This window comes from Dysidea avara, chromosome 1, assembly GCF_963678975.1.
Source record: "Dysidea avara chromosome 1, odDysAvar1.4, whole genome shotgun sequence".
NCBI lineage: Eukaryota > Metazoa > Porifera > Demospongiae > Dictyoceratida > Dysideidae > Dysidea > Dysidea avara.
This window is the reverse complement of record NC_089272.1, coordinates 27,907,158-27,933,045: the sequence shown is the minus strand read 5'-3', so window position 1 is coordinate 27,933,045 and position 25,888 is coordinate 27,907,158. Positions and strand designations below refer to the sequence as shown.

General features: G+C 36.8%; 2 protein-coding genes across 2 annotated transcripts; one reads left to right on the top strand and one right to left on the bottom strand.

Moving 5' to 3' along the window:
- The first annotated feature begins 8,388 nt into the window (after window positions 1-8,388).
- LOC136260724 (uncharacterized) lies at window positions 8,389-11,205 on the top strand. Its single transcript, XM_066054572.1, has one exon. The coding sequence runs from the start codon at window positions 8,468-8,470 to the stop codon at window positions 10,979-10,981; it is 2,514 nt and encodes an 837-aa protein (XP_065910644.1). The 5' UTR covers window positions 8,389-8,467; the 3' UTR covers window positions 10,982-11,205.
- A 2,785-nt stretch (window positions 11,206-13,990) lies between these two features.
- On the bottom strand, window positions 13,991-23,933 carry LOC136260750 (uncharacterized). The gene is made up of 7 exons (XM_066054612.1): window positions 23,869-23,933; window positions 23,512-23,811; window positions 18,839-19,105; window positions 18,094-18,170; window positions 16,798-17,032; window positions 15,126-15,479; window positions 13,991-14,350 (listed from the first exon to the last, which is right to left on the bottom strand). Exons 1-7 carry the CDS (start codon window positions 23,924-23,926, stop codon window positions 14,073-14,075), a joined length of 1,569 nt encoding a protein of 522 aa, XP_065910684.1. The 5' UTR covers window positions 23,927-23,933; the 3' UTR covers window positions 13,991-14,072.
- Window positions 23,934-25,888: the final 1,955 nt, after the last annotated feature.

Here is a 25,888-nt window from a genome sequence, read left to right as displayed (position 1 = left end):
GTATACTTGAACATTTGTTAACCTTTTACATATTGAATTATAGCTGGTGAATCCATACATAATGGTAATACGGATAACAATGGTGATATGGGTATAAGTAAAAGTAATCCTGGAAACATGTGTAATACTGGAGACATTGTACTGTAGCTATACAGCTGCGTATAAAAAGTGCAAATATACAATTGGCTTAGTAGCATTTCTAACTCATATGAACTTACACATCTAGGCCCCTTTAGGCAGATCACCTTAATGGTAAGTACAGATCACTGGCCACTGAGTGATTTCAGAATTTATTCCATATTTTTTGATATACGTGACTGGATCAGCGAAAAGGGATCTTATAGCCTTTCCAAATTTTGCAAATTTTGATGAGTTATAACTGATATGTGTTTAACTTATTGTTTTAAAATTACATCCAGGAATATTACTATGTTAGGAGTGTAAAGTGAACAAATTTCAGGCTGGTACCATACTTACATGTCAAGTTATGGATTACCAAGTATATTCAATTGTGAATGCATCAAGTAAAAACGGAACCTTAGACGCGTTTATACTTTTTGAGATAATTGAACTTGGAAAATTTAGAAATAATTATATTTTCGCGTACTACACGGATATTTTGGGTATATTTATTAATATTACTGCATATTTCCGTGCCGTTTAAGACATGTGGAATCCACGCTGAAAGTAACAAGAAGGAAGGAAAGAAGAAAGGAACAAAAAGAGCGCTACTTAGGTGGAGCATCAAGGCATCCATACTGCCATACACCGTCCCTGGAAACTTCGTTTTCAGAAGGTAGTTCTAATGACACCAGCGGGACCAGCCTTGATGACAGTGCGGGAACTACTACGCAAAGTGTTTGTTCAAAATGTGAGCCTGTTCTTCTCCAATACGCGGATATATTTACGAAGTGTATATTTAGCCGGTACCAGTTTGCAAACACTAACGGCTATTGTGCCGGCACTAGTAGGTTGCCCCGAGCATTCAACTTTAGGGGATGCGAAAAGTAGTTCCTTAGCGTTAGGGGTAGGCTAGGGTTCAGCTTTGGTTTCTTCTTCACTCTTGTTCACTTCAGTCGGATGTTTATAACGTAGAAACTAAATAATATGACTAGCTGCAGCACCAGTGTAACCGGTACCGGCTCTATATAACCTGCCATATATTTAAGCAGTTAGTTCATCAAGGCACTGAACTAAAGAAAAAGAAGAAGGTTAATCCCAACCCCAAAAAGCCTGGTACACATTATCGGGATGTGAAGCGCCAGAATGACTGGTTAAGAGAGAACATGTTTGACACCATGGGGAACTATCTTTTCTGTTGTGCATGTGTTAGAATCGCCTTTGGGATATCCAAGCAAAGGATTGCTCGTCAAAGAGTTATAAAGAGAAAACAGTTTAAGGAGCCATTACAGAGTACTTATGTCAAAAGGTGAAGTTGAAAAGGAACATCTTGGTGAGTATGTTGTGATGCCAGAAGGTTTAGATGTTAGTTTTAAGAAATGGTGGAGGTTTCTTGATCCATCTGCCACAGTTGATGTTAGAACTCCCCATTCAAGACACGGAAACAGTGGAAAAGTATCTAATTATACCAAGACATGTGTTATGAATGATTTTCTAGAATTTGTTGATGTTAACAGTCAGCCGAATGGCCGTAGTGCAGACTCTACTGGTCCAACATTTTACTTTCTTCCAAATTTTTCTACAATACAAACTCCTAAAACTGGTATTGCCAACTATGAAGAACGTGCTAGACGATCAGTTGTAGGAAAATTCAACCGATCACAACATGAGGCTGGCAAAGGAGAGTGTTCCAATGCTTCATCCCATAACTGGCTTAAGAAGCATCGACCTAAACATGCGGTTTGTCTGCATCAAGAAGACTATTGTGATACTTGTGCAGAAATGAAGACAAAGATTTCCTCACAACAGACTACCATAAATCGTAAGAAACAATCTTCTGATACCTTGCCCGATGATCTGAAGCACTTGGAAGATGAATTAAGTGGTATGAAACATTCACTAGAGATACATCGTGAAGAAGCCAAAGGAGCACACGACTACTATCAGAAAGTCACTGTACAGTGCGCTGATGAGTGGGAAAGAATTTTAGAGTTTGTTGAGAAGCCTTGCCTTACAGAAACTGAGGATAGGGAATTAGCAACATTAAAGCACAAATTTAACCTTGTTGTAAGTGCAGACTACCAAATGGGAAAGCTAGTTCCTTACTGGGGTGAGTCACCTCAGCCTGGTAGCACCTACTATTTTCAGAAACTCAACCACGATGTGTTTGGCATTGTCAATCATGCCACCAATAAAGCTGCTGTGTACTTGTTTGATGAAAGAATTAGTCCAAAGAATACAGACCATACAGTTTCCTATCTCACTCATTACCTTGCTGGTTTACCAGATTTTGTGCGTCGGGTACATTTGTTTTTGGATAATGCTTCTAGCACTAATAAAAACTGTTTTACAATGGCTTGGGCTATGGAAATGATTCAGCAAGGTAAACTAGATTTTATTCATGTATCATTCATGATTCCAGGTCACACCAAATTTGTTCCTGATTTGTTGTTTTCAAAAATTTCAAAAACATACAATAAAAGTGATGTATTTACTACAGAAGAGCTACAAAAAGTAATCCTTCCTTATGCCGAAGTTATTGTTGATGATGGTAGTATTGTGTCAGACTGGCGAAATAAGCTATCAAAATACTCCAAATTTTTGGGTATTCGTAGCCTCTATGACTTCCTGTTTGTAAAAAATTCAGCAACTGGAAAGGTTGTCAGCAAAGTACGGAATCTCTGCTATACTGGAAGCTATACCAATTCTACTATACACCTGCAAAGTGATCGAAGTATTGATGAAAATGTGTTATGCACTGAAAATGATACCTACAAGGAAAAAAATTGTACCAAACAAATATCAGCAACCAAACTTGCAAATCTTAAACACATGTACACTACTTTTATTTCAAACAAACGTTGGCTTTCATTTTTATAACTGTATGTACGTATACAATTGTCATCAATTAATGACGTGTTTGTCCTTTCAGTTATGGGCTGAAAAACTATGGGTTCTATACCTCATATCCTTACCATTTTTGGCATGTGAACAGTCAATGCATTGTACAACATGAGTCTAAAGTAAAAGGTTTTTTTTTTTTAAGTATGTCTAAGGTTCCATTTTTACTTGATGCGTTCACAATTGGAAAGGCTATAAGACTCCTAATCACAGATCTGGTCACATATACTTGCAAAGCAGAATGCAAAGTTGTAGACAAAAAAAGGAAAGTTACAAATATTGTAGTTTTCTAAAACTTACAATGAATGCACCATAGACATCTCATGAGTACATCACATGTGTATCATCTAAGGTACATATCATGAGTACTTAAAGTGTGCATCACAAGTGTATCATTAAGGTGCACAGCTTGAGTACATCACATGTGTATCACTGAGGTACACATCATGAGTACATCATTAAGGTACACATCATGAATTGTGTGGTCACAAGTGTATCATTGAGGTGCACATCATGAGTACATCATGTGTGTATCACTAAGGTACACATCATGAGTACTTGAAGTGTGTATCACAAGTGTATCATTAAAGTGCACTGCATGAGTACATCACATGTGTATCACTAAGGTACACATCATGAGTACTTGAAGTGTGTATCACAAGTGTATCATTAAGGTGCACATCATGAGTACTTGAAGTGTGTATTACAAGTGTATCATTAAGGTGCACAGCATGAGTACATCACATGTGTATCACTAAGGTGCACATTATGAGTACTTGAAGTGTGTATCACAAGTGTATCATTAAGGTGCACAGCATGAGTACATCACATGTGTATCACTAAGGTACACATCATGACTACTTGAAGTGTGTATCACAAGTGTATCATTAAGGTGCACAGCATGAGTACATCACATGTGTATCACTACGGTACACATCATGAGTACTTGAAGTGTGTATCACAAGTGTATCATTAAGGTGCACATCATGAGTACATCACATGTGTATCACTAAGGTACACATCATGAGTACTTGAAGTGTGTATCACAAGTGCATCACTAAGGTACACATCATGAGTACATCATTAAGGTACACATCATGAATTGTGTGATCACAAGTGCATCATTGAAGTGCACATCATGAGTACATCGCATGTGTACCACTAAGGTACACATCATGAGTACTTGAAGTGTGTATCACAAGTGTATCATTAAGGTGCACATCATGAGTACATCACATGTGTATCACTAAGGTACACATCATGAGTACTTAAAGTGCATATCACAAGTGTATCATTAAGGTGCACAGCATGAGTACATCACATGTGTATCACTACGGTACACATCATGAGTACTTGAAGTGTGTATCACAAGTGTATCATTGAGGTGCACATCATGAGTACATCACATGTGTATCACTAAGGTACACATCATGAGTACTTGAAGTGTGTATCACAAGTGTATCACTAAGGTACACATCATGAGTACATCATTAAGGTACACATCATGAATTGTGTGATCACAATCGCATCATTGAGGTGCACATCATGAGTACATCACATGTGTACCACTAAGGTACACATCATGAGTACTTGAAGTGTGTATCACAAGTGTATCATTAAGGTGCACTTCATGAGTACATCACATGTGTATCACTAAGGTACACATCGTGAGTACTTGAAGTGTGTATCACAAGTGTATCATTAAGGTTCACATCATAAGTACATCACATGTGTATCACTAAGGTACTCCTCGTAAGTACATGAAGTGTGTATCATTAATGTATGTACAAATCAAGTGTGTGTATCACATGTGTATTCATCAAAAGTCTATGAAAGAAGAGATGTCTACTCTGTCCTGTATGACCACATTTTATCTACAGTGGGACCTTGTTTATCTGAACCTGCTGGGGCCAAGCCCTGTTCATAATTGGATAATCTGTGACTTCGAATCATCCATTAGAGTACATGTATGTATAAATGCAGTCACTTACTCACTATATACCTGTTAAATGATGGTACTCAATGATACTACTGTAATAAGAGCACTTTGCATTTCAATACAAGTAGATTACCCCACTGTCTGCTGGGGTTTGGTCTGTGGTCACTACCAAACTATCAATTAATTAACCAATGGTTACCACCAAACCATCTTATTACATTCCAATGTCTTTGAATGGCTGCCCTCCAGGGGCGTCTGGATTCAGTGGAATGGAATGGTGGACTGGAATGGTGGAATGGACTGGACTGGAATGGAATGGTGGAATGGACTGGACTGGAACAAACAATGGAATACCGATAGACTGACCATGGACTCCGACGCTTCTTGGATTATACACAGCTGTAGCGTCCCTGCGTCCTGAGCACAGTGAGGGCGCGAAGGGTTACTAAATCGCTTGGTCGCGGTGTCTAACTTATTTAGATTATGGTTTAAATCACGTACCAAGCGTCTGTTCATCATCTTCTGAATCGTGCTCCGACGTCGACATAGCTAGTCACTTTCTACATTATCCACTGTACATATCTATACGGATGTCGACTTGTAATAATTATAATCAATTAATTAAGAGCTAGCTAGATCACGTGCAGCTGAAATGCCAATTACATTTGATTTGTTGAATCGACTGTGTGATGCATTACAACTGAACTGATGTACGAAAGTCCCAGCATAGATAATACGTGCTTATATTATCTATGACTCCAATCCATTAGGTGGCACTTATCTCTCAAACTCTTAGCGCATGTATTATTAATTATCGTTGGTTGTAGCTGAGCGTGCATTATTATAATTATATTGTGTACTGTGTAGGTATGATTATAATGCACAGGTGTAATTATAATTGTGTCCAAATCATTACAAAACTCAGTGTAGCTATGCGGGAGCGTTAACAATGTTCTGGGGTACTGGTCTCGCGTGGCCAGACCCTTTCCGCACAGTCGCTTATCGATTGGAGATTATAAGTTTTGTATTGGCATCACGCTGACTTCTGCCATACGTACTGGTATATACCTACGTAGTCTATAATATCTATGGTGCTGAGTATAATCCCGGCAGCGTCGGAGTCCATGGCCAGTCTACCGGAATAGTCTACCGGAATTCCACCAGTCCATTCCACCATTCCATTCCACCATTCCAGTCCATTCCACCATTCCAGTCCATTCCACCGTTCCAGTCCACCATTCCATTCCACTGAATCCAGACGCCCGCCCTCCAGCTGGCAAGCAGCCCTGGCAGCCCTTTAAGCTCTTTGACTCCCTTTAATACAAGGCTTCTTTGGAATGAATATAAATAAAATGTGGTCATATGGTAACAATCAGCACTTCTAATTAGCTCAATGGACTCTTGTTGATGGAGAAATGCTGTATTAGATTATGGACTCTTGGTATACCATAACAGTACATAAAGTGTATATGTGATCGAATCTGCAAGGAAGGGACCTTTATACCCTTCAGTTTGACTGATTATAACTTCTCATGTATTTGAGCTATTTCAACCCCAATGGGATCAAATGGACATTAGTAATGCCTTAAAGTAAAAGTCGGTTCACGATAGCGTAACACAGTTCTCTCTGCTACAGTTGTTAAAAACGTTTCTTTTACAATGAGCTATAACCTGAGACTGGGAAAGTGGTGTCTATTGGCATGTGTGTCCAAACAGTGCTACCCATGAAGTGAACACTGGCTAAAGTCTTGAATTAAACTTGTTTTACAAGTGATAATGTACCAGTACTGCTGTGTGATAATTACAGTACTGCTGCGTACATGCTATCAGTGCTACCCATGCTACCAGTGCTACCCATGTTACCAGTGCTACCCATGCTACCAGTGCTACCCATGTTACCAGTGCTACCCATGTTACCAGTGCAACCTATGCTACCCATGTTACCAGTGCTACCCATGCTACCAGTGCTACCCATGTTACCAGTGCTACCCACGCTACCAGTGCTACCCATGTTACTAGTGCTACCCATGCTACCAGTGCTACCCCTGTTACCAGTGCACCCCATGCTACCCATGTTACCAGTGCTACCCATGCTAACAATGCTACCCATGTTACCAGTGCTACCCATGCTACCAGTGCTACCCATGTTACCAGTGCTACCCATGTTACCAGTGCTACCCATGCTACCAGTGCTACCCATGTTGCCAGTGCTACCCATGCTACCAGTGCTACCCATGTTACCAGTGCTACCCATGCTACCAGTATTACCATGTTACCAGTGCTACCCATGCTACCAGTGCTACCCATGTTACCAGTGCTACCCATGCTACCCATGTTACCAGTGCTACCCATGTTACCAATGCTACCCATGCTACCAGTGCTACCCATGTTACCAGTGCTACCCATGCTACCAATGTTACCATTGCTACCAGTGCTACCCATGTTACCAGTGCTACCAGTGCTACCCATGCTACCAGTGCTACCCATGTTACCAGTGCTACCCATGCTACCAGTGCTACCCATGTTACCAGTGCTACCCATGCTACCCATGTTACCAGTGCTACCCATGTTACCAATGCTACCCATGCTACCAGTGCTACCCATGTTGCCAGTGCTACCCATGCTACCAGTGCTACCCATGTTACCAGTGCTACCCATGCTACCAGTATTACCATGTTACCAGTGCTACCCATGCTACCAGTGCTACCCATGTTACCAGTGCTACCCATGTTACCAATGCTACCCATGCTACCAGTGCTACCCATGTTACCAGTGCTACCCATGCTACCAATGTTACCATTGCTACCAGTGCTACCCATGTTACCAGTGCTACCAGTGCTACCCATGCTACCAGTGCTACCCATGTTACCAGTGCTACCCATGCTACCAGTGCTACCCATGTTACCAGTGCTACCCATGCTACCAGTGCTATATACCAATGCTACCAGTCCTACCCATGTTACCCATGCTACCCATGCTACCAGTGCTACCCATGTTACCAGTGCTACCCATGTTACCAGTGCTACCCATGCTACCAGTGCTACCCATGTTACCAGTGCTACCCATGCTACCAGTGCTACCCATGTTACCAGTGCTACCCATGCTACCAGTGCTACCAATGTTACCAGTGCTACCCATGTTACCAGTGCTACCCATGTTACCAGTGCTACCCATGTTACCAGTGCTACTCATGCTACCAGTGCTACCCAGTGCTACCCATGTTACCAGTGCTACCCATGATACCAGTACTACTCATGTTACTGGTGCTACCCATGTTACCATATTACCAGTGTTACTATTAACTACATATTCCCTACTACTGTAGTATATACTACACAATGATGTAATGATGATGTATTGTAAGGACAAGATACACATAGAACCACCCATAATGTTACAGCAAATAATGCAGAGCTTTCTCTATTTAATATACTTTATTATTCAAGCACAGAAAGTTCATTGGATATTACTAACAGTGTGTTTTACCAAAACACGAACATCACTTCAATGGTAACTATCAACAATGTTGCATCAACTAAATTTTTAATAACAACTGAAAACTGCAATTTCAGCCACAATCATGTGATGAATATCATAAAAGATCATAGCTATGTAACAGAATATCAGTGGCTGCACCCAGTTGTTTTAGATATTCAAAATACTATTATCTCTTCTAATACTCATCATCATGGTGAAAGATTGATATCACTAAACAATGGAGAGTTCTATTGTAGCAACACTGTAATAGTAAACAACAGTTACTATGACAGCATTATAGAACTACACCTGTCATTTATGGCAATTGCTGATTATGTTGAGATTTCAAACAACCATGCCAGATATGTTTTTGGGTCTGCAGAAATTTCATATATTTTTGTATTTGATGACAGTATCATTAAAGCTACTAATAACATAGTGTATATTCCATTGGGAAGGGAAATTTCACACAGTAAAATATCTAGGCCACTGTGTTACTTCCAGTTTGTTGACACTTCAGATTATTTGAATAAAACAACTAGGTTAGAAATAGTGCACAACATATGCACTGCTCCACTACATTTAATTAGAAATGATATATATTTTACAAACTGTGAATGGATTTATGAAGACAAATACGTTACTGCTAAAAGTATTTTTAATAAAACTGTGAACATAAGTAATATAGGCATCAACAAGAAGGATATAGGAATCATTCCTTCAAGCATTTGCAAGTGTACAAGTTCAATTGATTATGAATGTACTTCACATGATTTAGATCAGACAATTCCTGGACAAGTTTTGATAACTCATTTAATTGTTCCAAGATTGTCATTATCAGTGATGTTAATTGTTGAGACTGCGCATTTACCACCAAATGGTTGCAAGGTTACTAAAGCAGTTGAAATGACACAAATGCACACAGATACTGGTTGTAATCAGTATAACTACACTGTGTGGTCTGATAAAACTGAATGTGAACTGTACTTGAGTGCTGAAGGAATACCAGAAATATTCTATGTTAAACTACTACCTTGTCCAGTAGGATTCTCATTGCAGAGTCATCTACAAGGATGTCATTGTGATACAGTGTTGAATTGCGATGTTATTTCTGTCACTACATGCAACTTAGTTGATGGCACTATATTGCATCCTGCTAACAGTTGGATATCAGCTGATACTGTCAATGGCTCACACAGGTATCATGTCTCCTCTCAATGTCCATTTGACTACTGTTTACCCTACTCATCATACCTCAACCTGTCCACTCCTGACATCCAGTGTCAGTTTAACAGATCTGGTGTGTTATGTGGACATTGTCAACAAGGTCTCAGTGTTGTGTTTGGTTCATCACAGTGTAAAAAGTGTTCCAACATCTTCTTGTTTATCATAATACCTATAGCAATAGCAGGTATTGTGTTGGTGATGATGTTGTTTGTATTGAAACTCACTGTTACTAATGGAACTATTAACACATTCATTTTTTACGTGAACAGTGTCAATACAAATTATTCAACATTGTTGCCAAACTGTCATTCACCTATTTGTATGTTATTTTCTATTTCCAATTTGGATCTAGGAGTTGAAACTTGTTTCTACAGCAACATGTCCAATTACACAAAAACATGTTTACAATTAGCATTTCCATTTTACCTCATTATGATAGCATTAGCACTGATCATGGGCAGTCGTTACTCAAGTAAAGTACAGAGACTTACAGCACGAAGAGGTTTACATGTTCTTGCCACACTCTTCTTATTGAGTTATACTAAAATCTTATCAATGGTGTGTCATGTTTTGTTCTTTTATACTCAAATTACTCATCTTCCCAGTAGACACACACAGTTATTCTGGTCAGTAGATACAAGTGTTGAATTGTTTGGAGTGAAATTCACTATACTGTTTATTGTCTGTCTGTTCATTTTCTCAACATTATTATTATTCAACATCTCTCTTTTGTTCACAAGGTCATTACTAAGATTCAGTTTTATTACTAAGTTCAAGCCACTACTTGATCCATATCTTGCAGCATATAAGGATAAATACTTTTACTGGACTGGATTGCAACTCCTACTGAGAGCTGTGTTCTTTAGTTTGTCAGCCCTTGATAATCATATCAGTATTTTGAGTGGTATCATCGTAACAGGAATTTTACTTTATTTGCAAGGTAGTCTACAACCATGTAAGAGTAATTTCAACAACTTACTAGAGCATACTGTTTTATTAAACCTCTTAATAGTGTATATTGTTACACTGTATAACTATCCCAACAATGTCAACAGTACAGTAACACAGTACCTCATCTTGGTAGTACTTGTATATTTCATGTTCTTCATAATGTACACTTGTATAACCACACTGTGTGGTAATGCAGTACAGCAATTAAAGAATGTCATCTGTTCGCATTTCAAAAGGTGGAGAATATGGAAAAAATGTAACACAGTATCATTTGAAATGAGTGCAAACAATGTCAGCAATAAAATCCCAGATGTGACATACAATTATAAAGAATTTCGAGAACCACTTATTGCAGTGTCTGACTAGCTAGCTATATGCATGATGATAATGCACACACAATGCAATGTGTTTATATATAGTATATTGTGGAAAACTTATATAATCTTAATATTTTAAGTTTACTTAAAAGTAAATATACAGTCAATTTTTGTCATGCAATAATTATAGTTGCTGTATACACTCATGCATTAACTTTTTGTAATTAAAGTACTATATATCACGTGTAGTATATTTAATAAATTCTTGCAGAGTATTATTATTATCAACCCATCATACCCATGTAACCTTCTATATATATTTTGCTTAAAAATACTGAAAACTCTTATTCTAGTTCTGATATTGCTAAGAATTAATAACTGAAATCGGTACACTAGTACAATTAAGAAACCAGTTACAACTACAGTGTACACTCCTGGTGAATAAATTGCAAATTGGAATTAGTTTGCTGCCTTGATTGTCTGTAGGAAAGTTTCCAATTACAACACTGTTAAGTATTCTGCATCGTCTTTAAAGTACTAATTAGGAGACTGATTTCAACTGACTGCTCTATTAGGGTGTAAGTATTGCTCTAGTTTTGCAAACTGTTCAAACTATTGCGGCTTAAGTTTATGTCTTTATCAATATAATGCAGTCTGGTTAAAGATAGCATATAAGTTATCCAATGGAGTAATGAAATATTGCCTGTTGGATGTAGGCAGGGCTGCCAAGAGAGATCAGGGGGCCTGGGACAATAAGTAAAAGCAGGGTCCACCAAACATAATATTACTGTGTTTATAGCAATACTGTAGATGGGTAAACTAATAGTGTGTGTGCGTGCGTGTGTGCGTGTGTGCGTGCGTGCGTGCGTGTGTGTGTGTGTGTGTGTGTGTGTGTGTGTGTGTGTGTGTGTGTGTGTGTGTGTGTGTGTGTGTGTGTGTGTGTGTGTGTGTGTGTGTGTGTGTGAAACACTATCTAGTATGCTCATGCTGGGGGGTCTGGACTCTGGAGGCATGCTCCTTCTGAATTAAATGTGGAGATGCAATCTAGAAGCATTTTGGGTTGATTTTAGCTGTCCATTATGCTGCTCAGAATATACACCAAACACAATGCATTATAAAGTATTTACAAACAAATTACAACATACCAGTCTATGTAAATGATAAGTTATATAAATACGTAGATAGAGTAACAAGTACCAGTTTAGCTTAGCTTAGCAGTGGCAATAATAGAGCTGGCATATATATGGAAGGGGTGCACACAACATAATTGCATAAATGTTGTAGAATGGCTGTAAAAAAATGTAGAATTTTAGGGAAGTACACCCAAAGGAGCTACAGAATTTTGCAAGATTAAATGCCTTAAAATACATAGATGCTAGTCATGCTACAAGTGAGTATAAGGTGAAAGAAAAGTTTATGAGTATCTTTAAAGATTTGAAGACCTCCTCCTGGAGGCCATAGGGCAAAGTGCTACCAGTTGCACCCCTCAAGCCTTGGGGTTGTAGTTTGTACCCAAATACCATGCTGTTCTGTATAAATTATACCCAATCACAAGTTAGAATGGCAAACTGATTGAAGTGATAGATATGGCAGTTGTAACATATCTTTTCAATATTGTTAAGTATGAATATACAATGTATCTTCCATCAAATTTCCTGCATGTGTTGCCACATACTACAAGAATACAATTAAGTGTATACTTTTAAAATGATTGATTTTATGGTCTTTATTATTGTCATTATGTAACAATTAAATTTTGCTATTATTATTCTTTAGATTGCTGGTGTACTGTATATCATTTCTCACACCACTTATGTCTAATATTATAAGTCTGCTATTTATTATATTCATTGCTCTATGTTTGATTCAAAACATACACCCCTGTATCACATTGTTGTGGACTTTTGTATCAACTGTGGAAAGTGTGGATTGCTATTTCCAAAAGCTAATACTATGAAACAGCGGTACACTTGCTGTGTGCTAGAAGTACTTAGGAAAATTTCCATCTTAATGTGTAGTTGGTGTATCATACAGTATGGTTAGTACTGTGTATTAGGGATCATGCAGTTTTGGGCTTTCTTGCCCAAGAATATCACCCTAAAACCAGCCTCAAATTTCCTTCATAACAACTTGGCAGCATAGGTTAAGCATAGCCAAGCCCAAAAATACTTTTAGAGTGACCCCAAACAATTCCAACAAGTTTCTAGAGAATTTTAAAAATTTCCTATTAAACTCAATTTTCTACTAACTAACTGAACTAATTAACTAACTGATGCCTTCAGCCAAGCATAATTTGACAATGGATAAGGCTACAGGTTTGCTTTTTCACTGTTCGACGTTGCTTCATCCGAGACATACCTTTTTGCCAACCGCATTAAGTACAGTGCATGTATCATGGACCTATCTTTGTCCTCCTTTGTGTTCCAGTTCTTTTCGCTGACAACGCAAGGAGTCAATTTGCAATAATGCAATACGGCTTCCCTCTGGCTGTGTTATGCTTTTCGCTCACATTTTCCGTAGCGACTGGATTCATTGCAGAGAAGTTTCTTGTACTGCTCTTCAAGTGGAGCATAGCTACAAATGAAGCGTAATGACCATCTCACTTTTAAGTGCACAATTGATTATTGGGCCGCACATTAAGATGCAAAACTATTTTATGGAATTCCTGGTGCCATTCTTTCTTTTAATGTGGTACACGTGGATTCAGTAGTCATAACTGTGTTATAAAAAAGTAAACAAACATGTAGAAGAAAAAATTAAGAATTTTAAGCTGGATTAGGGATCAAATTAACAAAAGAGCAGGAAAACAAGGAAACAGCTAAAAAGTTGTGAAACAAGGGAGGTTGCCTATACCTGCAGATATACTAGTGGACATCTAATCCCTACTATAGCTGTTCCCTTGTTTTGCTGCTATTTTGTTCTTTGATGATCAGCTTAAAATTCCTAATTTTTTCTTCTACTTGTAACTAATGTGCATTGCTTAGTATCAAGAGTAATTGGTACAAAATTTTTGTTACTTTACTCAATCAATTCAATCTAAATTGTCTGTAAAGGCAGGACTGAAAATATTTATTAATTTTAAAACCAAAGGTAACCAAAGTGTTTGCAGTCATACATTATTTGTTTATGTACTGTATGAGTCACTTATAACTCTCATAAGCAGGATTACTTTTCATGACAACTTTATCACTTGAACCATAGGCTGGATTTGGTTGTAACTTCACATTGTTAGTGTGACTGGGTGGATGTACTGTTTCATATAGTGGATGTTTACCAGTAGTTTCTTGTAACATCTTATCATGCTTCCTCTTAGCCATCATGTATGTCACAATAAATGTGATGATCACAGATACAGTCAGTGTTAGGATGAAGGTTACTACACAAGCTATGGCAGTAGGTGTTTCACATGATGGTGAGTCTAGTAGATGAACCATACATGAGTCTCAATTATCAGCAATGTGACTGGCCTGTGAAAATAGGGTTGCCCCATTTCATAGGCTTGGTTACAAATATATTATTTAATAGTGTAGTATTTATACCTATTGTATGACATGTAGGCTTGAGCCAATTATGCTTTGAAAATAGTCTGTTATATGCTTTTGAGCAGTGTTCAAAATTCCAGCCTATCATGTTCAAAAATTATGTTTTTAAAATCAAAGTTATGCTATGGAATTTGGCTGTTTTACTGTTTTATTAAAGTATATCAGCCTTTTCTGGCTACTATATTAGAGTAAGTGACTGCTCTATTAGAGTATCTCAATCTTATTCCATAAAGTGTGAATAATCAGCCAAGAAGCAGCAAAAATAATAGCGTTGCATATTTTCTTGATATGAAATGCAGTAGCTATTAAGGTGTAGTGTGTTCAGTACTTTTGGTGTGTGCATTGCACACTTAATTAATATTGAAAATCATCCTATAATGCTCGATGCTTTTGCTAGCTTTTTATGCTCGAATTAATGCTGGTTTAATTGGCGCAAGCCCAATGACATGTAACACTGTGCTGATGTCATAGCAGCTATTGTTTAGTGAAGTATGAAGCTACAGTGACTATACATATGCATAAGCTAGTGGTATTTGACTTCTACTGTAGCTTTAAAGTTTCAGCTTGGTAATGGACACAAACAAAACAAACAAAATGTATCACTCAACAGTGGCTGTATGAAGCACATTGTGAATATTTGCATGAGCATACCATCAGTAGCTGTGTCCATTTCATTAGTAGCATCAGTACTAAAGTTTCCACACACTGGGTCTCCAACTTCCATCATGGTTGTCACATTAATACCAACAACACAATAATTGTATGTTGTACCACTTGTTAGTTTAGTGAGTGTTATTAGTTGAGTTGGATAATTGTAACTTGTAAATGACCCAGTAAAATTACTAGTAACAGTGGTTGGTAGTGTACATGTAACACCCATACTTTTTGTAGCAATATTGGAGAGGACACACACCAGTCCAGGAGAAAAGCAGGCCAGTTCACACTCTAGTATAACTGAATTTTGAGTTATCCCCTCTTCACTGACAGCCAATACAGCATTGACACCTAGATGTAAACAAAGTGTTCATGTACTAAAATTCATTAAATGTAGTAATATTTTAACAATTATGATATACTCTAAATGAAAGATGCACACGTATCAAACAAATTGTTTACTAGAATACTGTAACAAGAGATCGTCTGTATTTTCGTAAAGTACATACCTAGTGAATTAGGTTCTTCCAAAAACTGTAAACACAAGTGTACTAGCTACAATGAGTGCACCGGTTAATTCTTAAAAAATTACATTATTACTACAAAAGTTATGTATTGTATATTGCTCCTTATAGTGCAGCATGGACGTTAGCAAAGTTGTAAGAGATGTAGGTCTTTAAAAAGTGTTATAAAATCAAATGTGATAGCCATGAAATGGATGCAGTAATGCTAATAACCACATCAAGTATGTTACTTCAATGTAGCCATGGCTGCCACTTTAGACTGTTAGCTTACATTTTGTGCAAGATATGATGATGTTTTACTCAACCCACAATCAATCAATCTATCTACTAGTACAAATACATTTACCCAAATCATTTTAAAGTAGGTAGCTGGCATAGGCGGAAGAAGGGGGGGCTAGGGGACTGAAGCCCCCCCTTGGTCCCCCCTCAGAATGATACCACTCCGAAATTATCATTCTTGGAGTGGGGCTGAAAACCGCGATAAAAATTGAGATATTCTAATAGAGCAGTCACTTTAATAAAGCAGTCACAGTATTAGAACAGTGTGTAGCGAGCTATGTAAGGATTTTTATGTAATTTATCAGTTATGAATACATAGCTGGTGAGGTGGGTAGCTATTGTCAGCTGTTTGTGACTTTTTTTTTGGTCTCACCTTGCCATACAAGAGATAATGTAGTACTTCATCCTCATTTCCATAAGTATGAGTCAGCCCAGCCCCCCCCCTCCCCCCCCCCCCCCCCCATATCAACTATTTCCTCCACCCTGATAGATGGTAACATAATTTTGGGAATAATGGGCATCTTAAGAGCACAATAGCAGATTTTTTTTTTGTCAAAAGCTTAACCCTCAATTTTTGGGACCATGATAACCTCATGCCTACACAAATACACATACTGATATCTTTTCATTAGTGGACACATTACTCAATGCAAAGAACCATTGTTTTGAGTTGAAGGACGCTTTCCAAGGTGGTTTTTAGATATGCATTTTGTTAGAATAATTGCACAAACATGGGAGCCAATCCCTATTATGAAACCATGGTTCATGATATTGCTCACAGAAACTTCTATAAGGAGATAATTATGGTACAATCCAACACTGATACTGCATACTATAATTATTTATCATTACTAATACTCACATACTTTCCTCAATCACCATAACTGATGAACTGCTACCATAGGGACCACTGAGTGTAACATTTACTGATTGTATTATCTCAACTGAAGGAATTATGTCAACAGTAAATTCTGCAGTACAATTGTACTGTATATTATTCTGTATGCCACTACATGTTGCATCCATTACTGTAGGAGTACCAATTTGGTAACTTGCTAAGAACTGCAACATTAATGACATCCTTGGAACATCCACAATAGTCTATATTACAACAATGAACAATACAATGCACAAGTACAATTTATCATAGAGTGTGTGGTTGTTAGATGCATGTATATACAGTATAGTACATATTATTTATTAAATGCATACTCATTTCTTCTATGTACTCATTGTGGTTGATAAGTGCATGTGTACAATCACAAAGCTCCAACACAAGGTGTGGCTATGCATGGTACACAGCCAAAATATCATGGATTTAGCTATATTGCTTACCATGCAAAATGGTCTTCTATTGCATCATGTTTCACACAAAGGATTTGTACAGAAAAACTGGACTCCAAATATTGGTGTGTATGCATGTGACCGTAAATCATGCCACCCAAAGAGAGTGAATCCATAAACAGTCACTACAAGATTTTGTTTATTAGGTGCATGTGCCTAACAGATAGATTTTAATAATACTTTTTTGAGAAGTTTTATTAAGCAGATGTGCCTAACAACCACGCTCTACAGTATGTACATATTGCATCTTCAGCATCATGTGAAAATACATAAGATACCAACATCACATCACAATGGCAGATCCAGGATGGGGCATTTAGGGCAAATACCTCCTCCCCCCCAACCTTGCAGAGGAACCAGCACTTCTGATTAAAATACTAAACTTTATGTCAGGCCAACATCAGTTTATAAAACTTATGAAAATATGCACATTTCACTAGTATTTATTACAAATTTAAAAGTGAACCAAAATTAAACTAGCTGTGAACTTGTCACCCAACACATTTGTGCATACTAAGCACCTCTAAAAATAATTATCGTGTTGCTGTTGTTTATGTAATTGTAAGCCTTTTACACTTTTAAGAGTTCACAACCATCTGCAAAGGCCACAATGGCAAAATCAACAGTGAATGACTACTAAGAGATGATTATTTGCTGCTTCAAAAATACAGCAACTGTTTTTTTAACAAGATTATCTAGCTTAATCCAACCACTAGCTTGTTTGTGCCCCTTCCCTTGCCAGCTACTTTATCTGCTCCTGTATCACAATTTTGACATCTTCTGTATGTACGTAGCTGTACAGTATAATACGCACTTACAAAGGCAGACACTTGCAGTACTGGCTGTCCATCACTGTAGGAGATGCAATATGAAATCTCAGGTGGGTTTGGAGGATCTAAATAGTAAAGCTTTAGATAAATTATTAGAGATGTAACCAGAGCCTACATCCACTGCATGTTGGTTCAGTATATAACAAGGGGAGGAACTGTAGTAGAAACTAATAGATGCTACTATTTATGCTAGATAAAACATGTACGTATACATTGAGCTTAACATTATTTGTTGGGTCAGTTACAACATTGCATTACCAATGAAAGTACTAGCAATAAAGTTAAATAATCCATAATAATTTTTTTTTTGTCATTCAGGCTCTTGTCAAGATTAGAAATGTAATTTTTTTATATGCATAATTATATGATTTCTTTCAAACACTAACACTGTTAACTATATACATATATACTTATTATTTAAAATAACAGCATATGTGACTGGGCCTGCGAAAATAGGGCATGTGGGCACATGATTTTTGCCTACTTTTTCACACTTCCATCACTCATAACGTTTTATAAAGCTACGCTATGGCAATACAATTTTCAGCTCTTTATCATCATTTAATTGGCTTTATGATTCCATTTACAGTATGTAAATATTCTGTTCCAGTACTGAGATATGACCTGTAGTGTGAAGGGGTGTAGTTTGTGCCCACATGCCCGGTTTTTGCAGGCCCGGTCACATATAGTATTATTATGTATATAGTTACACATATGCACCAATGATACTCACCATATACAGTAACAGGATCACTAGTCATTATTCCACACATGTTCACAGCAGCTACACTCACATTATAGTTTACATCACCAATCAATCCTGTTACTGTGAAATTGGTTGTGCTGTGTATACCTGTTACACTGATCTCCTGATTGGTATTCAAATTACTCCACATTACTGTATAAAAGTTGGTGGGATCTCTTGATGTCCAGTAAACAGTGAATGACCTATTGCTTAATGGCTTAATTGAGGTGATATTTGGTGGAGTGAATGGCACACCTAATAAAATGTTAACTCTAAAGACACAACATTACTGTATATATGTACATACATCTACATAGCTGGAAGAGGCTTTTGTGATTGCCAGTGCATGATAAAAATTTAAGCGAAAGAGATCAAAGGAAGTATTGATTGAATTAAGCTACAAAATTATATATTTCTGGGATTTTCACTCATAGAATAATTATAATATGTTTCTCATGTGTATACTTATTTCAAAGGATATTCTGCAGTACCTATCCTGTAAATGTGGTGCAAAAGTAGAGATATACATGAAACACTTTTACCCAGACATGAGTCAAGCACTTGTGCTTATAAGCACTTTAAGTACTTGTTGAAGTGCTTGAAAGTGCTTTTCAAGTATTTGCTGATTTGTACTAATTGTGCTTGTGTTGGTACTTAATCATTTTATGAAAAATGCATAGCTCAATAACTTCCAGCTTTATGTATTTTATTTAGACTACATTGTGTTTATTAGTGGACAGCCAAAATGTTCCAGCAGACAAATCATTTTATTTATTGTGCAGGAGTGTCTGGCTTCTTGCATTATACACATTGGAATCATTTCACCAATAACTATTTTTCAATTGTACTGGAAACAGAGACAGTGATAGGGAATTAATGCCACCTTCTGTTCTTGATCTTTCTGATTGAGTGGATGATGTTTTAAGGCAACATGTAAACACTGCCCCAAGATAATAAATATGTGACCTGGTCTCCAAAAAGGGGTCTTATAGCCTTTCTAAATTGTCGAGTTTGACTAATCATAACTCCTCGTGTTTTCAACCGATCACCTTCATATTACACCAAGCCATAGTGCTATGTTAGGGGTATTAGGGGACCAAAGTTCTGGGTGATATCACTTTCACAAGTAAAGTTACAGGTTTCAAAGTACATGCAATTGAAAAGGCTATAATACCCTTTTCACAGACCGGGTCACATATCTGGATTGACCAGAGTTACATTAACAGAAACAGGAACAGGCCATCAACAGATGAAACAGTGAAGCTGAGCACAAGTGACTATATCCAAGAGTTACAGGATTATATACAGTAGAAGAACTTGTGGAGAAAGAAGAAAACTTGCACATTACAATATTGAGCAAAACTCTAAATAAATATAGACCAGGTATTTGTAATAGCTCTTGCATTGTCAGTTCCTTTAGAGTGTGGCAGGGAAGTCTTCAGGGTCAAGTGTAGATGAAACATTTGAAAGATGAAATTGGTCCTTGTAACAATAAAATATTTTTAATGCTTATAACATTAGGTTACAGTGCTTATAAATCTAAGTATGTTAGGCAAATTTTCCTCTTCTTGTTCTGCTTTCTTTTTTTGCACAATTAGCCATAAAACACAAACACATCATCAAAGAGCTTTGAAATTTGGCACACGTAGTGAGTGTAATGGGGAATTTTGGTACTAGGGATGAAACAGATAGCACTTTTACTATCCAGATATCCTGAATTAAATCTTTCTGGATATCCTACAGATATTGATAGCATCACTTGTATCTTTTATCATGAATATGCTTGTTTTATACTTCGAAACAAAAGCATATACAACATTAATATGAAAACTAAGTTAGTAGTAATGTTACACGTGGAAGCTTATGTATCAAGGAAATTTTCCATGAAAATTGCTTTAAATTATTGGAAACTATGTTGATGTCTACAAACATTAAAACATAACATGTTTATAAAACATGGTCGCTCCATTCCAAAATCAATGAATTATCACTGGTGAACAAAAATTGACTACTGTGATGAAACTTTGAATATTTGCAACAAAATATTTGCATTATGGAAGTATTCCATAGTAATTTTCAATAAAAATACAGGACTATTTCGGTTATGATTTAAGTTTTTTTTAGGTTTATAACAATTGATACCAAAACATTTCTGACATGTAAACATATTTCTATTAATACAACTATAACAAACATTAGGATACACTACAGTATATGGTAAATGCACCTAAATCAGGGAATGTAATTCTGGATGCTTCAAATATTTTAAGCCATATCTCAAACATACTGTCAGTCGTATTACCTTGAAAATTTTTCATGGCTTATGGTTCATCCATATAAAGCGATACTATGATCCAAAATCAGCTAAAAATACCAAATGATATATTCTGCTAAATCAGGTGACTATTTATTACCATGTATGACAAAGCTATAATAATTATATCAATCAAGAAACTATCCAAACCGCACATCAGGCAAAATCAATCTAACACTACTAGTAGGTACTGATTTTTTTTAATTGAGCCACTCAAATTGCATGTGGCTGATTTTAAGAGTGATCTTTTCTGCTCAAATGGTACCTGGCTTGATGAGAATCAATGGTGCACTAGAAGTTGGTCTATAGCTTTTTATATCAGTCACCCAGCATTAACTTCATGCCTGAGCTTAAAAGTCATGGACCCTCCATTTTGAGTGTTACCCACCCTCACCCTTCACTCTTTTGTAACTCTTGTAATGCTACCACTCCCTTCAAAATTTCAACTTACTGTTTATTCTGTGACTGTTTCTGTATTATAAGTATTGAGAAACACTAGTTTTAAAGATTCAGACTGCCATAGCTTGCTAATGGTTGAAGCTACGTAGTAGCTACATATGTACCACATTTTCACATGATTTATGTCAATTCCTTAACTTCTGGAGCATCCTAGTCCAATAGAGATGGTAGTCATGGAGTGGTGGTGAGGGCAAAAGATTGACTGAAAAATGAAAGAGAAATACATTGAGATAAATTAAGTTGAGCTATTGGCCATTTTATGGCTCAAAACTAGCTAAATGAAAGGAAACTTACAGTATAGTTCTTAATCCATCTGTACAGCCATATACAGCTACAATATTGTCAGGTTGGCCAGAACTCCATCCAGGCCCAAGAACACTTCAGAAATCTGCATGTATCTACAGTGCATGCAGTGCAATTTGGATCGTTTCTTTTTGAAATCCTGAAGAATTGATGCAACATATTTAGCTGATCTTAAAGAGAGTATTATGACCACCAACGTTGAAACCGGGTCACTACTGCTGACCCGGATGACCCACTGACCCGGATTTGACCCGGATGTGACCAGGATTGACCCAGATTAATTAAAACCGAGACGTGTTTCGGCTAGTCTCGAGCGAGCGAACGAGCCTACATTTTGAGCGTTCGATTTGTGTTGAGTAAATATTGCAACTTCAGCCTAGCTGTAGGTTGAAGACCAAAAAAAAAAAAAAAAAAAAAAAGGTCTTCACCTACTGACAATAGCTACCCCTCACCATAGATACCCTCAATTTCGTGCTACATACTACACTTACTAACAAATGAGCGTGGCTGAGCGTATGTTGGTATTGCGATAAGTGGGCGTGGCTCACGAAAGAGCTACGCGATAGCGTTTAGAAGTTTCCACGTCGTCAAACGAACAATTTCGTTTCTCACGTGATCCAATCCGGGTCAGACCCGGATAAATTGTAAACCGGGTCAGACCCGGATGACCCGGAGAAAATGTGACCCGGATGACCCGGATGACCCGACCCGGTTTCAACGCTGATGACCACTGTACCCAGTTTCACTCACTAACTCCTTGAATGATTTTGTAAGAGTCAGTTTCATTGAACTGCACTGAAATTTTGCAGAAATTTGAAATAGATCATAACCCTTTGATATGTGCAATAGATTTGGTAGTGGTTAAATTCTGAATTGTTTCCTGAAGTGTTGTTTAAGATGTGATTATATACACACATACATAGTTAGAATTTTGAAGTGTAGCTTTTCAGTGGATAGAGATATTTCAGTGAATTTTACAGGACTGATACACCATAGACAGGCTTGGTCATGCATAGTTTAAGGGGTTAATTTATTCTCATGGTGTGTAATGAGCACTGAATACAGATACCAACTGTACTTAGTTACAGTATAGGTGCACTTACTTTACTATGTACAAAACACTATTTCCCAAGTGGTTTTAAATATGTACGTACGTTGTGAATGCTCTCAATACATAAAACAACCCAGTATGTGTGTAAAGCATCTATATTAAGTGTTCTTTTTGTGCTGTGTGCATATTACATGAGGTCCACCTTTTATACCAAAATTTTACACTGCAAAATAAATGCTAATATTGTTCAATTAAATTTTGTGAAATTTGAAAATAATACAACTACTCTTTCATTATGTTAAACTAATGAAATTTGTGTGAATAAGAGAGGGAGGATATATGTTTAATAACATTACAAATAGCAACAACATATTAATTATATTTTGCAAAACTAAGAGGTATTACTGTAAATTATTGATAAATGCTTTGATCATGGATATTATAGTCATTGAATAAGGCAGACATATGCGGCTACTGTATATCACAGTAACAATGATAGAAAGGTGTTACTGAATACATACAGGAACAACTCACCAAACACAGTCAGGTGTGCTCTATCACTTATTACATCAAGATCTTGTATACAACCATAATCTGATCCATTATTACTGGTGTTCACATTAGCCACCATTAATGTGTTAGTAACATTAGTAGGAGAAGAACGTCCATCATCATCATTAGTTGCAGTGTGGCCTGGTTCTCTACTAGCATCAACACCATTAGTGATCCAAAATGCACCAGCAGGGTTTGATCCACTAGGGAACATCACTACACAAGTGAAAGTTACTGTTCCTCCTTCACACACTGACACATCTTGAGGAGACTGTATTATCACTACAGAACACAACACAGCAACTGATCACATGCACATAATATTAGTTGTACACTCACCTTGTGATGTCACTATGTGACTAGTACTGATCAGTATGTATAATAGGAACTGGAACATTCTTAAATTAGCTGTAATTGATTTTGTATGTATTGTAATGATACCCACATGATAAATCTAGACCCCTGTACTTATGTTGTATATTGTCTTAACAAAATATATGACATCTCTCTCCCATGCGTGTATAAACAGTATGAGTAATACAGCACTAAAATCATACTTGGCATTTACTGCTGCATTGAAATGTAACAGTTCTATAAATCTTGCATTATGACTAGTTAAACTGTTTATGTGCAGTTGCTATTGCATGTTTAATCAGGTAATGATGACTAATTTGTTGACTATACAGTATCTACCTATTATCTCTCTGTGTAGTGAGAGTATGCATATTTTGTGCAGCTGTGTTGTATGTATATGATTAAACTTCAGTCAGCTGTGGCAGATATAAGAACAGTTTTACATATTAGTAAGCAAAATGTATAATATAATAGTGGAACCTCGTATAACAAATTCAGTACTTATTTATTTTATTTTAATTTTTGGCAAAGAGGCTAAAATAGACTGTACACCAAATCATGATAGAAAAAGATATGTATTATTAGTCCAATGCATATCCAGTTTTGACTTGAAGTCATTCAATGGGCATGCCTCAATAATATGCTGTGATAAACTGTTCCAAGAATTCACTACACAATGAGAAAAAAAGTTACTTTGTAGCAAACAAGAAGAATGGCACTTGTAAATTTTTAAATTATATCCTCGAGTAATTCCTGGTGACTGTGTGAAAAAATCATTATCCACTAAATTATTAAATATCTGATATAGAAGTATCAGTACACAACAGAAAAGCCTCCACAGTAAGGACAAAGAGTTTGATCTCTCAACAGGTCTTACTTCATACATTTTACCCCTAAAAGAGGAAGAAATACTTTTTAGTCGAAATGGTCATGCACAAAAAAAAGTAATTTCATTCCTACTTTGTACTTTAGCTGTAGTGAAGCCGCAGCTAAAGAAATAAAAACATACATTTCACCCAAATACAATCTTCCTGAACACATATTTTAATTGTAGTAAGACACCAAGCACTAGTCTTGTTAAATTTCCCCTCATTTTAACACTTGTATAGAGATATGATGGAAATCAAATGGCTACATGATACAGTCAATTTTAATCATAAGATAGCTGGATAGTAAGCGTGGCTCTGAGTAGATATGTAGCCCACTTTTGTGTGACGACAAGTACCAAGTACATGCTTTGCATATGTGGTAAAGAATTTTATGCAAGTATAACTTTGTCAGATATGTATGATACATGCAGTAATGACATAGTGTGACCATAGATTGAAAGATTGAAATTTGCTCCTTAGAGCTAAACTACTTGCAATTTTGCCAATAATTATGCTGATTACAACAATTCTACTGTTAAGGAAAAATCCAATCCTACCTACAGAAACTCTGGCACTATTTGCTTGTTCCTTTATGAACGTGGGTTTCGTTAGGCTTAAAATTACTAAATGAGAATTGAGAAAGATTCTCACAATTGTGTAATATGTGAATGTTGTATATTATAAAAACTCAGTGATAGTTCTCAAGAACTGTTGTAATCATCACACATAAAGTGTGGATACATGCTGTAGTTATTATGAGGTCTAAAACTACCTTTGTAGTTACTGCTTGGTACTGTAGGTTTACAAAGCATGCATATAGTAGGAGCTACTAGCTCTAAAGAACAAATAATCGTGTAGGTGTTATTACGTATACTAACAGTATTGCATAATGCCTTGTTGTGACTGGATTTGTAAAAAGGGATCTTTCCCACACATATCTGTAGGCCTGAGCCTATTATGCTCAAAATGTTACCTATTATTGTTTCCAGAATTTCCCAACAAAAGTTTCTCCCATTATTCTTGCATACTTATCTTATTATTCCAAAATAATGCTCATTTAGTTTCTGTAGCTAGTTGCTTGGTTTTCAAGATAGCCATAAATGAAGCATTCCATCTTACACATCATTTTTCTAGCC

Coding starts and splice junctions, on each gene's coding strand:
- LOC136260724 (XM_066054572.1), top strand. CDS start 8,468: ATGGTAACTATCAACAATGTTGCATCAACTAAATTTTTAATAACAACT.
- LOC136260750 (XM_066054612.1), bottom strand. CDS start 23,926: ATGTTCCAGTTCCTATTATACATACTGATCAGTACTAGTCACATAGTG. Junction 17,033..18,093: donor TACTGCAAGTGTCTGCCTTT/GTAAGTGCGTAT, acceptor GTTGTAATATAG/ACTATTGTGGATGTTCCAAG. Junction 15,480..16,797: donor AGTTATGGTGATTGAGGAAA/GTATGTGAGTAT, acceptor GTTTACATCTAG/GTGTCAATGCTGTATTGGCT.